This window comes from Manis pentadactyla, chromosome 14 (genome assembly GCF_030020395.1).
Source record: "Manis pentadactyla isolate mManPen7 chromosome 14, mManPen7.hap1, whole genome shotgun sequence".
Classification (NCBI taxonomy): Eukaryota; Metazoa; Chordata; class Mammalia; order Pholidota; family Manidae; genus Manis; species Manis pentadactyla.
The window spans coordinates 25,166,323-25,181,822 of NC_080032.1; the positions used below are offsets into that span (position 1 = coordinate 25,166,323).

At 55.2% G+C, this 15,500-nt stretch overlaps 1 protein-coding gene across 4 annotated transcripts in view; it reads left to right on the plus strand.

Moving 5' to 3' along the window:
- Positions 1-6,063: 6,063 nt before the first annotated feature.
- Positions 6,064-15,500, plus strand: part of GALNT9 (polypeptide N-acetylgalactosaminyltransferase 9) — a 57,811-nt gene continuing 48,374 nt past the window's right edge. The window contains exon 1 of one of the 4 annotated variants that reach the window (XR_005032096.2): positions 6,064-6,508. Coding sequence is in view for 2 of the 4 variants with exons in the window: in XM_036921893.2 (XP_036777788.1) it covers positions 6,268-6,508 (241 nt within the window). In the remaining 2 variants the exon portion in view is untranslated. The remainder of the gene's footprint in view (positions 6,509-15,500) is intronic. The other 3 variants (XR_005032094.2, XM_036921893.2, XM_036921890.2) reach the window with 3 other exon arrangements.

Below are 15,500 nucleotides of genomic sequence, written 5' to 3' on the forward strand. Positions count from 1 at the left end.
TGTGGCGGGTGCAGGGGCCTGGGTACCACAGCCCTCCTTCCATCCAGCCTCTCTGAACTTCTGTTTCCTTGTTGTCGCTTGGGGGTGAGCATAGCATTACTGGTGTCTGGAGATTCCTGGGTGAACTCAAGTGTGGGACAGGAGTACAGAGCAGGTGTTCAGGAAACAGCACAGTTTCCAGATTACGTGGCCCTGAGGGGTGCTGTGGAGTTGCAGGAGGGCACAGATGCCCTGAGGCCATGTGGGGAACAGACCTATCCTACAGGCAGCAGGGAGCCATGGCAGCATGAGAGGGAGAGCACCCTCATCAGAGCTGTGCTCAGACGGCATCCTATGCCACCTGACCACAGAACGGCTGGCGTCCAGAGGAAGCTGGATGAGGCCCTGCCCAGGGACAGGCAAGAAGGAACACCAGAGTGGGGAGAAAACAATCAAAGGAGCAGACAGCTGAACAGGGGGCCGGACAGGGCTTTGGCTGCAGGACCTGGGGGCGTTTGCCAACTGCCTCTCATTCTGCTGGAGTTTCTGCTTCTGAGACTTGGGTCCACAGGCCTCCCTCCAGAGGGCTACTTCAGGGAAACTAAGCTAAGCTGACTTGGGATGTTGAGATGGCATTGGGAGCAGGTGGGATGCGACTGCATGGGGCATGTAGTAGGGAACAAAGGGCCAGGATAGGTTGTGGCGCTGATGTGTACAGGTGTGGGGAGGACCAGTCCCCAGCAGAGCTGAGGAGACACAGTCGAAGAGGCCACAGGGAAGCCAAGGACGTGGTGTCACCCAGCTGGGAAGGGAGAGTGCCACAGTGTCTGTGCTGTGGGGCTGTGCCGGCTGGCGGGCTGACTGCTTACCTGGCACAACCATTCCACACACCTCTCCAGCCCTGTGCTCTGTGGTGATGCACTGTGGGCTTGAGGAGCCATGGTGGGAGCATGCATACCATGGAAATCAGCGAGCCCCATGGTCAGCATCCGACCCCCAGAGGGCTGGCAGTTCACCCTCCACCTGCACAACTCAAGGGTCACAGAGCCCAAGTGCCCTCACAGAAGCCCTTCTGGCCCAAAGTCTGGTGCATCTGGCAGGGTGAGTGGGGGTGGGGGTGAGCCAGGAAATGACCATGGCTGTCCTGGGAGACTGAGCTACAGGGGAGAGGGGCAGAGGACAAGGCAAGGGAGGCCCTGGTACTCCACAGAAGGCCAGAGTCCAGACCGCATGGACCTCAGCACTGCACGCTGTTGTGTATGGTGGTTTGGCCATGCTTTGAACACCCTGACAGGTTAGCAATGCACCAGCTCAAGCATCTGTGATGAAGGGACAGATAGCATCATGGGGTGGTAGGAAACAGGAGAGATTAGTCTTCCATGTGCAAAGAGGAAGAATACATTCTGGGTAGGTCACTGGCAGCAGAGGAGGCTCAGAGTGGAGCTTACAAGCTGACTCTAGAGCCTGCCAACCCAGGTTGAATCCCAGCTTCATCACCTATAGCTGTGTGGCTTCAGGCAAGTTAATAAACCTCTCTGTGCCTCTAGGTCTTCGTCAGTAAGATGCGTATACTGATTCCTCCCTGACAGATGGTTGCTATGAGGATGGAGTGAATGCATTTGTAAAGTACCTCAAGCAGTACATGGCAAATGCTCTTCAAGAATTTGGTAAACACGTTGAAAGTAAAAAGTGAAACCCTCCTAGAGGAGGTTTTTGTTCTAACTAACAGACCAGTGAGAAGCAGGCATTGAACCTGCTGACAGTCACTACCGGACTCAAGATGATGAGGTGCATATTAATTATGGAGCTGGGTCAGCTCAGGACCCAAGGGATAGATGCTGTTTAGGCAGTGAGGAAACTCAAAATTTATAACCGTTTTAGAATGTTTTGGGAAGAAAATGACACCCAGAGTCTTCCATTATGACTAACCACCCCCAGACTCTCCCCATCTTGTGCCCCCCCTCTCCTTGTCCTGGCAGGACCCCCTCCCCTCCGGACTCAGTGAAACTGCCTTTTCTGCTGGCGGGGCAGGTGCGGCTCGGCCTGCAGGCTGCAATGTCCCTGCTCTTCTTCAGGGAGGACGTCTGCCTGAGGACTGCCGTGCGCACTGGCAGGGTTAATGGCTGTGGACCCACCAACTGTCACATGGGGCATCCAAGGGTGGGATCCGCAGCTAATGAACCTACTCCTCAACATTTCTGCTGACTCTTCTGAGCCACTTAACATCAGATCGGTGGCCTAAGTTGGAGTCAGGGGAAGACAAATGGGACTCAGCACTCTGGGGTGTCCTCAGCCCCCACTTTGTCTCCAGAGTTGAGCTCGGCTGCTGATGGGTTTCTGGAGGTCAGTTTCTCAGCTAGAACTCCAGCTGAGACCCTCCAGGAGGAGAAAGGCAGCCACCATTCAGGAGCTCACCTTTCCATTCTCGGAGACCTTGGCTCAGGAAAGTGAAGCAGATGCTTGCAATTCTACCTCATCAACAAATCTGGTCTAACCCAAAATTCACCAGTCACTTGTTGCTCTAGTCTTTTCTTCTATAAAATAGTTGCATTAAACTCTGATTTAACAATATCATGCATTGCTCCCCTGGGGAGACTGGCATTTGAGAATCTGGGTGTATTTGGAATAAACTCTGGTTTCTGGAAGGCTGCTCTGTGGCCATGAGTACTGCTCGCCCTGCACCTCCAGTGATTTCCCCTCCTACCCCATGTTTGTGCTGGGGTGTCTGCATGGCAGTTCCCAGCCAGTAAGTCACAAGTGAAATCAAGTGCCACATCTGGGCTGGGCAGTCTGCGGCAGCATGAGGCTGCCCTCTGGGGCTCTTCTCTTCCCACAATAGCACCAGCAAACCCCTTGGCTGCTCCTGAAGACTGGGTCCCAAAGTGGCGGTCGGCAGAGTGCACTGTTGGCTGGGGTGTGCGGCAGTGTGAGAAATGGCCCTGCAATGTTTGAGCCATGGAGACTGGGGACTCATTTGCTATTGCAACATAACTCAGCTTATCCTGACTTACGTTTAGATGGCATGGCATACCATTGACCCAGGCTGGACCAGGAACAAGAAAGTCATTCTTTCCACAAAATAGGAAAGAACCAGTTTGTGACTCTTGAATTTCAGTTTGTGATACGAGGCAAGAGGAAATTGTGGCCCAACTAGAGCAGATTCTGCTCCGTCTGAGAGCTGTCTCAAGGCTAAACTATGAAAGAGTTTGACTTCCCTGCATGAAAGAACCCTGCATTTCCCTTGGCCTTTACTGCTCCATATCCCCTTGACCTATACCTCAGGCACCTGCCTGCCTCAAGATTTGACCACACAACCTCCCCAGAACCAGTGGATGCCTTCCCACATGACATCTGCCATACCAGTGAGGGGATTTCTTAGCCAACACAGTGACACTCTGGACCTCCGCACACACATGGCTTCCAGGGGCTGGCCTCTGAGGAAACCCCTGGGAAGCCTGGGCTTGTCAGAGGGAAGAAGGGTGCATGTGTGGACTGCACATGTAATTTCTTCAGCACTGGTGCCCCAGATGGGCTTGCTTCCCTTCTGTGGCCATTGCCTAGTGTCCGTATTATCACATCACACCTCACAACCCACAGGTGAGCATTCAGTATTTTTAAAGATCAAAATGAATACTGGTTTGCTGACTATTAGATACAGTCTCTCCCGGTAGAATACACCCAAATTTTCAATATGCTTGTATTTTGAATGAAATTTAGCCAAATATTGATGCCTACTTTGGATATATCATTTCCTACTAAATTTTAGCATGCACCAAAATGTATTTACATGAACAAAATAATGTTTTTTTGTGCAAAACTACTTTAACATCACTTTCAATAAACATATAATGAAAAATGCTTGATTTTTTTTCTTGAGTGACAGTGGCTAATAAATTTAATTCTGGAACCAAATTGTCTGGGCTTGGATCCCAGATCCATGCTTTGCATTGATGTGACCTTGACAGAGCCATTCACCCTTTTGCTGCCTCAGTTTCCTCATACATAAAACAGATAATAACAGTTTGTGCCAGAATGCCATTGCTATTAGTCTTAATCAGTTAACAGCCATAAAGGTCTTAGAATAGTGCCTGGCACGATCTTACCACTGCACAAAAGTTAGCTTTTTGTACTATTATTCTAAAAGCTTTCCTTATAAAACTGGGAAACATTTACAATCTGGCATTTTATAAACAGAAAAATATAGTATTTCCTAAGAAGAGACATGGGAGTGGCTATTTATCAAACTTGCTGCAACCTAAGACTCTCCTGGAGTGATGATTAAAAACAGGACTCCCAGGCTGCTCTCAGAACAAGCGATTTATATGACGAACAGCCTGTAGACAGCTGGTCTCAAGCCCAGTGGTTGGGTGCTTCCTGATGGGGGTCCTCTGAATTTCTTGAAACAAATATTCTGAGAAAGAAAAGAAAGTCTTAGTGAGGAAGAGGAGAAATGGGTCTTTTAGCTCATTCCAGAATCTACCAAGGGGCACGAAACTTCCCAGCTAGGTAGCCTGGCACATCTGAAGTCAAGAAATGCAGATTGGAGGAGAGAGTGCTGGGCTGGGAGCCAGAAGACCCTAATGTCCTCCCCTCCCCACACAGTGACACACACACAGTGGTGCACACATGGATACACATACTGACACACGTGTGCACATGCGGGTGCCCACACAGCCAAGAACTCCCTGAAGCCAAGGTCCTTGTCTTCTCACCTCTGTATATTGAAGGCTCAGCACAAAGTCAGCTCTTAATAAATGTTCCACCATTTACTCACTCAACACATTCACTGAGCACCAGGTGCTGTTTCAGACGCTGGGATACACCGTGAAGCAGGCAGGCAGGCAGAACCCTCCTCGTGGGCTCCCACAGTCTCACCTGATAGACTTGGGATTTGCTGAGTCTTTCTCTCCCTGGACCCCACTGTCTCATCTATAAGGTGCTGGTTTGGGGTTAGATTAAGGGATGGGGGTGGGGATGGGCAGTTGGGTGTGCTCTCCTCTGAGGTCTGAGGACCACGACCTAGGGAACCCAATGCCTGGGAGTCTACACCTTTCCCCTCTCCTGGGGGGTGTCTGGCTTTAGACTGGTGGCACCCCTGGCTCCCATTGAATCTCAAGCCTGCCCACCTGTCCTTGAACTCAGTTCTTCCCAGTCCTCAGCCCCTGGGAAGGGAAGCAGGGGGCCGGGAGTTGATTCCGTTCGGCTAGAAACATGGGGTGGCCACCAAGGTGGGTCTGGCCCCTCTGCAGGCCTCCTCCCAACAAAGCCTTGACCAGGCGCTCCCCCAGACCCCGATTCCTCGGGTCAACTTCGAATTCTTTCTGAGTCTGGGAGGGGGCGTGGGGAGGGAGAGCCAGCGCGCTCCGCCCCCGCCACGCCTGCCGGATGCCCTTGGTCGGGGTCGGGAGCTCGTGGTCCTGCCCCATCCGCAGGCCGCCAGGCTGGGCAATGGGAGCGCCCCCCTCCCCGAGCCAGGGGGCTGCAGGCGGGGTGGGGGCGGTCCCGGCGGCTGGCGGCGCGGAGGCCCGCGTGCATGCTGATGAGCTGGGCGCCGCGTCACTCCGCACCGGCGCCGTGGCTGCGGGGCGGGCAGAGCCGCGCGGACGCCCGAGCGCCCGCCGGCCAGCTCCCGCCGAGCTTCCGCCCCAGGCCCGCACGCCACCGTGGGACCCGACCGCGCCCCTTTGCGGAGGATGCGGGCTGCGCCCTGCGCCCCAGGGCAGCCCGTGCGCGCGGGAACCGCGGGCGGCTGAACGCGCGCCGGGGGTGCTGAAGGGACAGCTCCCTGGCCCGGCAGCCGAGCGCGCAGCCACCCCGCAGCGCCCGCCCCCGCCAGCCCGCAGACCCCAGCCGGCAGCGCCCACCCACCACCAGGCAGCGCCCTCACTACCCCCTCTCCGCTCCCGCCCGCAGACCCCCGCCGGCAGCGCCCTCACCACCACCCCGACCCTGCCCCCGCCCGCCCGCACACCCCAGCTGGCAGCACCCCACATACCCTTCCTGTCCGCCCCACCCCACAGACCCCGCCTGCAGACCCGCCCGCAGTCCCCGCCCCAGCCCAACCCGGCCCGTCCCAGCCCGCAGCCTACAGCCCGCAGCCCTCCCCCTGCAGCCCCCGTCCGCTGACTGTAGCCGGCAGCCCCCGCAGCCCCCTAGCACCCAGCCCGCGTGCCACAGCCGGGCTGGCTCATGGTGCCCCAAGCTGCCGGCCGCGCTGAGGCTTCTGCGGCCGCTGGGCCGACGGGAATGCCCCGCGGGTGAGGCAGTCCCCAGCTTCCAGCCGCGTTCATGGCGGTGGCCAGGAAGATCAAAACTTTGCTGACGGTCAACATCCTGGTGTTCGTGGGCATCATCCTGTTCTCCGTGTACTGCCGCCTGCAGGACCGCTCGGAGGGGCTGGTGCAGATAGTGCGCAGCGCCGAGCGCAGGGCACGCAGCCGGCACACCAAGGGGGGTGTGCTGGTGGAACGCGAAGCCATCCTACAGCGCCTGGACCACCTGGAGGAGGTGGTCTACAACCAGCTGAATGGTGAGCAGGCCAGCCGGGGCAGGACCGAGGGCCCTGGGAGGAGGATTGTCCCCAGTGATGGGGACACTGCTCTGTGTCCTGGGCATGGGAACCCACGCTGACTCCAGGGGCCTGAAGGCCGACAGGGGCTGGGCTGCAGCTCCCTCTGCTACTTGGGAGGGAGTGGGCAGCAGGCAGGAAGAGATAGCTACCTTTAGAAGAGGGTGCTGGCCTGGATGATCAGTTTTTATTCACTCACCCAAGGGACACTTGAGACCCCACCCCCACCCCATCCCACATGGTACCCCCAGCTTCCTCCTGGAGATGCCTTGAGAGAATTTCTGAAGAGATGCTAGGACCTGCTCTGAGAGTGGGCAGTGTTGAGGTCCAAGACTGAGAGCACGTGCTTTTCCAGGGTGTCAGGGATTAGCCTGGAGCCCCCGTCCGACTGTACCCTAAAGATGTGGAGCCAGGAAGGAGGGTGGTGCTGCCCTTCAGAGGTTCTGACATGGTGTTCTTTTCTGCCCCCCTGCGCCTGCTGGGTCTCTCCAGCCTCCTGCCCTGGGGATGCTTGGGGCTTGCTTCATAAAGTCATGTGGGACAGCATGAGGCCAAAAGCTGGTGACCCTGGGCAAACAGAGGGCTCTACCAGGGGTACAGCAGGTGTTAATTACCTAGATGGATGCTGGGCTGTGGGGGAATCCTTGGAAACTTCTACAGAAAAAACCCAGCGCCTGGTGATGGGTGCCCTGTTTCACCCCAAGCAGGTGTGGGTCACTCCCAAGAGTCAGCGTTGGTGTCAGGGCATATGGCCTCAGCTGGCAGAGACAAGTACTTTTCCGCTTGGGATTTAGATGAACAGAATAAATGACTGCTTCTCCCCCGCCTGCGTGCACCGCCTTTCAAGGAGGCGGGGGATGTGCTTGTTTCATTAGCGGGTCTCCCTTCTGCTCTGTGCTGCTCTGTTTCTGCATCAGCAGCCCAGCAAACCTCAGAAAGCACCAGGCACAGGCTCCGAGGGGAGGTGTCTGGGTTGGGGTTCCCTCAGCATGCCGCCTACCCTATGCAGGGTTGGTGGGGGTGTGGGGTCTTCTCGGGTTTCCCTCCAGAGGCCCACCTGCCTGTGAGCAGCAGCTCTAAACTTGGAGGCTTGGTGACCCTGGGATGAGGGAGCTGTCTGTGCCCGTTGCCCTCTGGTAGAGAGCAGAGTGGCCTCCCACATGCTCTGGCCACCCCTAGAACTCCTGGCTCTCCTCTGGAGGGGTTTCTGGTGAGCGCTGTGGCTTTCCTGGTCTCTCCTGAAGCCAGGAGGGGAGAAAAGTTTAGTTCAACTGCCACTTGGCCATTCTGCAGTGTGATTCATGGAAAGGCGGTGCACCCCGGGAACAGCACACGGCTTTATGGACGCGTGTTTGCCAGGGTGTTATGGCCTGTTTTATGGGGAGAACCGGAGAATCATATAAACACATTGGCAGCAGTTGGGTTGTGTGACATCATGACGGCTAGCCCAGCACCATGCATCGCCCCGGCTTCACCCTTCAAGGAGAGAAGCGGCCAGCTTCCAGATGGCAGGACAAGCCGGGGCCTTCCATGGACCTTCCTGATGCTGAGCAGAGGCAGTGAAGTGTTCTGGGAACCTCGACCACCGCATGCCCACCCAGCCTCTCCCTTTCCCCTCCCCAATTTCCCTCTTCTTAATTTTCTTTATCTCCCTCTTCCTCCAAACAACCCCCTCACTCCGTCTCTCTCCTCCTATCTCTGTGCCTCTCTGTCTCTCTTCTCTTTGTCTCTCCCTCTGTCTTTCTCTCCTTCCGTTTCTGTCTCCCACTCTCCCTCCCTCTGTCTCTGCCTCTCTCTCCCCATCTCTCTGTCTCTCTCTGTGTTCTCTCTCCCTCTCATCTCCCCCTGCCCCACCCTCTTCTGTTGGGCTCTTGAATCCTTCCCTTGGGCCATGTGCCCAGCATGGTGTCACACCCAGAAGTCAATCAATATTTGTTCCTGGAAGTGATGAGATCCCCAATCTAACATTCATCCCAGGTTGGTCTCTAAGGAGGGACAATACAAGAACAAGGTTGACATTTATTTGCAAGAAACCATTTGAAAACGGTGCTGTGCTGCCCAAATTGGTGTTGATTCCCTGTGTTAAAGGTTCTTTGTGTCAAAGAGCAGCAAAGAGTGCTTTCTGGAGGAGGAGGCCCATCCTTGCAGTTACTGCCTGCTCTGGTTTAGATCCAAGAAATGTGAAATTGATTCTTAGGAGTTTCCCTCCTGATACTAATTCAGCTGAGTGTAGAAAGGAGAGGGAGAAATCCAAAACAAGATCGATTTATCACTTATATTTCCTTATTTCCTCTACCTTGACTGGTTCCTGGAGATACCTCTCCGGGCTTGAAGGTGCTGGTGGGAAGGAGAGGGTGTCCCAGGGAGGAGGGCCCAGAAGCAGGACATTCTCCCCAAACCCTTCCTTTAACTGGTCCAGTGACCATTATTTGGGATATCTTACTGACCTCAGCAAAGACCTATCAAGTGGGGTGTATAGATTCAAATTCACAGGGCCCGGGAGGGACTATCTCTAAGGAAAAGCAGTGTGGCCACATCCTATATGTGCATGAGAGTTTGTATCTAATTTCAGTGCTCAAGGCAAGAGAAACTGTTTATAGTGAGGTATCACCCTTCCGAGTGTCGTAAATTGTACATAAAGCATCCATGATTCTGTGTGTGTAACCGAAAATGGTGCGTCTGAGAGCCTATAAGCTTCATCTGAAGGGACATGGAAAGAATGTCCCACTCAATTGGCTGGGTGTTCAAGCCTTACTGAAGAAAATGGCAAATCTGGGGGTGGGAAGGAAAGGGGCAGGGAGCTGAGCTCCTGGGCTTGCAGGGCTTCTGTGTCAGTACTGACCCAAAGTAAGCCTGAGCCTCTTCTCTTGACCTCGCAGCAGTAAACAGGTGGAGGCAACCGCTCTGGTGGCCTCACACACAGGAGGGGCTGGGCCACCTCAATTCAGAGAAAATCTGGCCACCGATGGGCCGCCCCATGACTTCGTGCCACTGGATATGTTCTTATGCCCCCTTAAGAGCCGTGAGTCTGCAGTGGGGCTGGGAGTGGGGATGGTGAGGTTCCAGTTTGCATTGGCTTCTTGCTTTTGAGGGAGTTAATTCCTAAAATTCAGAGCACACACATTAGTTCCCTCTAACTTGACCTACCCAGACAAAGTTGGTCCTGCACCTGGAACCATCCAAGGTCAAAGCTGTGCATCGGTCATACAGATGGAAAAGCTGAAAGCCTGTGAGACAGCATGGGTGCCTGCATTGTTTGCAAGTTAGTGGCAGCAGCTGCTGAGAGTGGCATGTGCCTCCGCGTGGCCCAGGCTTCTGTGTCACAGTAACGGAAGGCCCAGTGGGGGGCCCTGTCCCTCTCCCTCCTCCAGGGAGGGTTACCTGCCGACTGTGCCCTCTCTCAAACTTCAGAAATTCGTGTACGTCTGGCACCATTTGTACTGTTTTGTGCACACCTGTCCTGTTAGTTAAGGGTGGGGAATTGTGTCTGTTTTGTTCACGGCTCTAATGCCTAGGGTCTGGGGCGGACCCCACGTATAGTTAGTGCTCCGCAAATATTTGTTGAATCGGCAAGGGGTTGGATCTTTCAACAATGCACTGTTTTTGCTTGAAATAAATTAATTTCACGAGACAGCTGCAGATCACTACAGTACCCACAGGTAGGCTATTTAATCCCAGCAGGACCCTTGTCACCAGAGGCTCTGAGCCCTAGGCCTGCCCCCCAGCCGTTAACAGGGGGCTTCCCAGGTGGTAGCATGCGCAAGTGTGTCAGCATCAAACCCAGACTTTCTCTTAGATGAAATCTGGAGGCGGAGCTGGACTTTAGGGGGAGGTGTCTCATGCGGCAATGCCATGCTTTGGCTTGTCAGTTTTGGCCAGAACTCCTGTCCAGCTCTCTGGTCCTACCGGGATTCTTCTGCCATGGTGTTTGCATCACAGACAGGCAGATATCAGAGCTGAGAAGCTGATGCTGGGGACCGTGTACAAAGATCTCCCATCCCCATGCACAGCAGCCCTGCCTGGGGCTTCACATTTGCACGGGAACATAAGCCACATGAGGATGTGAGCATGTCCCATGCCCTCAGTGCACAGTAGACGCCCATCAACTCTGTTTGAATCATAAAGGGCTGAGTAAAACACACCTCCAGAAGCGTGTCATGGAGGGGGCTCGGGGGCTGGGAGGATCTGGCTGTTCCTGAGGGAATCTCCTTGTCTCCACAGGGTGCCTGCCAGGCCCACCCATTCCAGAGAAGGTGCAGGCTTCTCAGGAGGGGTCCCCACGCACCTGTTGTGAGGGCTTTGTGATGGGAAAGCCTGGGACACCCCACTTGTCAGGGATGGGGCTTCCTCCAGAAAGCATCCCCTTTTCACTGAGTGTTTTAATTCCAGAATTGGCTTCCCTCTGGTTCTGGGGACTTTTCCAGCTTGAGATGATTGATCGTCTCTGCTCCCCCAACCTGACTTGGCTGTATGAGTCACACCATCCTGAATTGCTGACCCCAGTCGTCAGAGTTGCTGAGGCCAGGAGAATAGCCCCAGTTACTGGTGACTGAAACACGGATCCTGGCAGGTCTTGCCTCAAAATGGCATTGGCATTAATGGATTGGCCATTTCCCCTGGGTCAGTGACTGGCTGGCCTCTCGCCCCACATGTTCCACAACTCTCCCCACTGATGTTGGTTTACTACAAAAACTCCCACCTGGAGCCCAACCCTGCACGGGCTTCAGGCGGTTCAGCAGGAGCTGCCTTCTCCACCATGTCCACCTGTGTGCACAGCACACAGAGCAGCCTGCCATTACGTCTCACTCACTCTTAGAAGATTAAGAGCCTTTGACTTTGGTTTTTGTTCTCTTCTTCACTTGCATTCTTCTGCCTGCTGGGCTGGCTCTGATCCCATCCAGCCACTGAGGAGTCAGAACAGCTGAGGCCACTCCCTGGACACAGAGGTCAGCTCTGGGCAGGCCTGGCCCTTAGCATTTGGGGCATGACACACAAGGACACTTCACCCTGCGACAAGCACCTCTCATGTTACTGCCTGTGGGCAGCGTGGACTTCACCAGGGTTGGCTCCATCCAGAGGTGTATGTCTGCAAACCTGCAGCCTGCACCTGTAGGAATAATTCATGTGGGCATTGGTCCCCGACTTGGGAGTGTGGTGCTAAGTGATTGCATTTACAATTCAGTTCAGCAATCTGCATATTTCAGAGGCTCGGCATATTTTCTGAAAGGACAGTTTATCCTTCATCATCTGGAAACTGTACATTCCATACCCAGCATCCCACTGAAGACATTCCAGGATGGCGTCCAAGTCCTAGGACCAGCTCAGTCAGCTTCTCGTTCTGCTCTCGAAAAGCAGATACCCTTCAAGGGAGCTGGCACTGAAAGGGGTGGCAAGCTGGGCCTTAGGACGCCACTGTGGCCAGGTCTCCCTTACCGGGATCCATCCAGGGTCACAAAGGCTAATATGGTATACCCAGCACTGAGCATTGTGCTGGCTGGTGGCCACAGAAGCTGATAACCCCTGGAGGTTCACAGAAGGGGACTTGTTTCCAGGTTGTTTTAAAGGCACTTGAGAGCTGCATTATCCTGGGGGTGGGGGCCCGGGGAGCTTGGCCCCCACCGTGGCTCTGACAGCAGCAGAGCAAAGGGCCTTTGTTTCCTAGCCTGTTCTTGGGCAGGCGGCCCTCACATCTGTTGCTGACCTACAAACCCTGAGTGCACCTCCTGGGGATGTCCTGATGTCTGCTTCACTCCAGGGCAGCAGAGAACACAGGGAGCAGGGTGACAGGCCTGCAGGGGATGAGGGGCTGCCTCTCCTGCACACAATCATCCGCCTGCCCCACGGCGATGTTACGGGCCCTTCCTGCTTGGAATTAGCTTTTGTGGGTCTGACCGCCACAATGTGGGGGTCTCCTCTCCTCAAATGAAGGCAAACGTCATTTTCTGTGGACTTGCTCATCCCCCACGTGCTTTGTGACCACCTGCTGTGTTTCCAATGCTGCCAGGATGCCTAAGTGAATGAGATGCAGCTGGGCTGGCACCCCAGCAAGGAAGACAGGTGATGAACAAGAACCATAAATGGGGCAATTTCAGATGGAGACAAACGCCATGAAAATAGTGCAGAGAGAGGATGGGAGCGTGACACCATCGCTGGTGTGCTGAGTGGAGCAGCATTCCCAAACAGGTCCACCCAGAAGTCTTTGCAGAAGTACTTGGTTAAGCTGAGGTCGTGCTAGAGTGGGTGGGCCCTAAAATCGGTGACTTATAAGGACAATGGTGTCCTTATAAGAGGAGCAAGGGCACAAACACAGAAAAGAGACAGAGGAGGCAGAGGCCGGGACCGTGCCTACCACCCAAGGACCCCAAGGATGCCGGCAACACCAGGAGCTGCAGAGGCAGTAGGGACCTTCCCTGGGGCCTTAGGTTTCCCAGATTTCATGTGACAGTTGGGGCACTGCCGGCTGCCTGTGTTTCTCCGGGTTCTCACCTGGGCTCCCTGCCCCGCCCTTCTTTGCTGTCGCCATGCAAACATTGCTGCTGCTCAGAGAACGTTCTCAGGGTGAGAGGCTGCTGTCCTCCTCCCCACACCCTGATCCCCTGCCCAGCCTTCATGGTTCTGAGCAGACCCCAGGACAAGCTCACTCAATGGCTGTGGGGGTAGAGCCCAGTCTGTCTGTGAATTGTAAATGCAATCACTGTCAAAAGGTTAGAACCTTTGCTGGGGCTATTTCATGCACACCTGTAACAAGGATCAAGGCAAATGCACCCCAGTGAGGGCGGGAACACAGCCATCCAAGAGGGAGGCCGTCGCTCCACCCCGTTTCACCTATGGAGACCAGGGGCAAGTGAGGTCAGACCACCGTGCAGGGGGGGCTTGAACCCAGAGCCCCTGCCCTGTGCCACCTGCCTGGACATAGGCTGAGAAGACATTGCTTAGTCCTTTGGTGGCCAGGGCATGGTGTGTCCAGCTTCTCACAGCAAAAGGAACTTTTTACTTTGAACAGAATAATTTCATCAGATCAGTGGTGTGTGCAGCCCCCGTTTGAAACCCAGCAAGCCTTGACTTCATTTCCGAGGACAGAAACAACAGAGAGCAGCTGGGCTAAGCAAGGGACCATCTCCTCACTGAGAAGGTTGTGGGACACGCCTGCTTACATCCCTGAGCCTGAGCACTTAGTGGTGGACACTGGAACAAACAGCCTTCCTTAACTGGTAGGAGCGGAGCGTCTTGGTGGGCTGCAGAGCCCGACCCCTGGGGCTGAGCTGGGTGCAGCCCCGCCCTGTGGCTGCGCTCATGTCCCTCCGTGTCCTGGCTGTGTCTGGAAGATGGGGTGAGGCAGTACTTACCTCCTGGCATCACCATGAGAACCAGGTGAGGGAACATGAAAGGCCCTGGGAGGCACGCCTAGTGTGTTGTTTCGCTCAGGATGGAGCCTGGCTCCCAGCAGGAGGGTTCCACATGGCAGCCCCTGAGGAGCCTGCCATTCACTCCTCGGCACTGCCTGTTGCTCAGCTCCCAGGAAATGTGGGCTGAAGTTCGGGAGACTGGAGCTGGTGCTGAGCCGGTTAAGGCTTGGGCTTTGGATGGGGTGAGTGTATTTGGCATGAAAGAAGGACTTGAATCTGGGGGCCCTGGAGTGGAAGACAGTGTGCCCCCCAAATTCCTGGGGTGCTTTGGGAGGTGGGGCCTCTGCAAGGTGATCAGGTTTGGATGGATCATGAGGGCGGCCCCCACACTGTGAAGAAGACAGGCCTCTGCTCCCATGAGGACAGACCATGTGGGCACATGGGGAGAAAGCGGCATCTGCAGGAGGGATCTCTGGCAGACTGGTGCCCTGACCTGCGCATCCAGCCTCCGGGACTGTGAGGACCAGATGCTGTGGTGTTCACTCGGCAGCTGAGACGGGACATGGCCCCATGTGCACTTTGCAATCAAGGTCAGCATGAAGTCCTGAGCTTGCCCACCATTCCTGGCCCGACGGTCACTCTGTGGCAGCCCCCGCGGCTCCAGTCTGTCTCCTTTGGTGGGGAGCCCACCAGTGTCCCTCCTCCCTCCCTCGGAAGTACTCACTGAGCACTGGCTGTGAACCAGGTCCTGGAGCTTTGGCAGTGAGCAGGGCCCGCAGCTCCTGCCCTCGGCTCAGCAGGCAAGCTAAGGGGGGCTGTGTCCTCTGTACTCACCCAGTGGGGGCTCCCAGACTCCCAGCTCTCTGGGGACTGGCCCTGCATCCCCACTTCAGTCCCCAGAGTGCAGGCTCTGGATCTCCTGACTATGACCCCCAGTGCTGGACTGGGCCCAGCACTTCCTGGGAGATTGTGCATTGGGTCTGAGCAGGGGACCAAGCCCGCTGGAACCAGGGCACATCCACCTTCAGAGGCTGGGCTTGGGCGGGGAGGGCTGGGGACCTGACCCCTTGGGGCCCCTGGGGCAGTGTCACTCAGAGCCAGGTGGTTGCTGAAGTGACAGGACACCGAAACGTCCCCACACCCACTTCCCAGCAGTAACTAGGCCCAAATCTGGGGCAGGTTGGCACTGTTACTGCACAGAGCCGGTGGTGTGACATCCCACATGCCTCACGAGCTTTACAAAGTGAAAGAAAGCCAGGAAATCCATTTTGCCAGATACCTCTACAGCCAGCCTTTATCTCCCATGCTTCGGCCCCATGAATATTCCTATTAGTTGAACACAAGTATTATGTATGGAGACTTATCAAGCACTATATGAGTCTCAGTGAGGATATATTTTACAGGTATTGCTGTGTCCTGCAAAATATTCATGAGTTCATATTTCAGAAGGGCAGTCAGTTGCTATTGACAATATGTTGTTAGTTCAGGCCCCCAGGGAAACCTAAAAGACCTGTCTGTAATGCAGTTAGCTGTCGTGTTTGGGCAGAGTGGTTGAAGCTGGGAGAAAGAGCGACATCGTCTACAAAGGCAAACCATGGTGTCGGCAC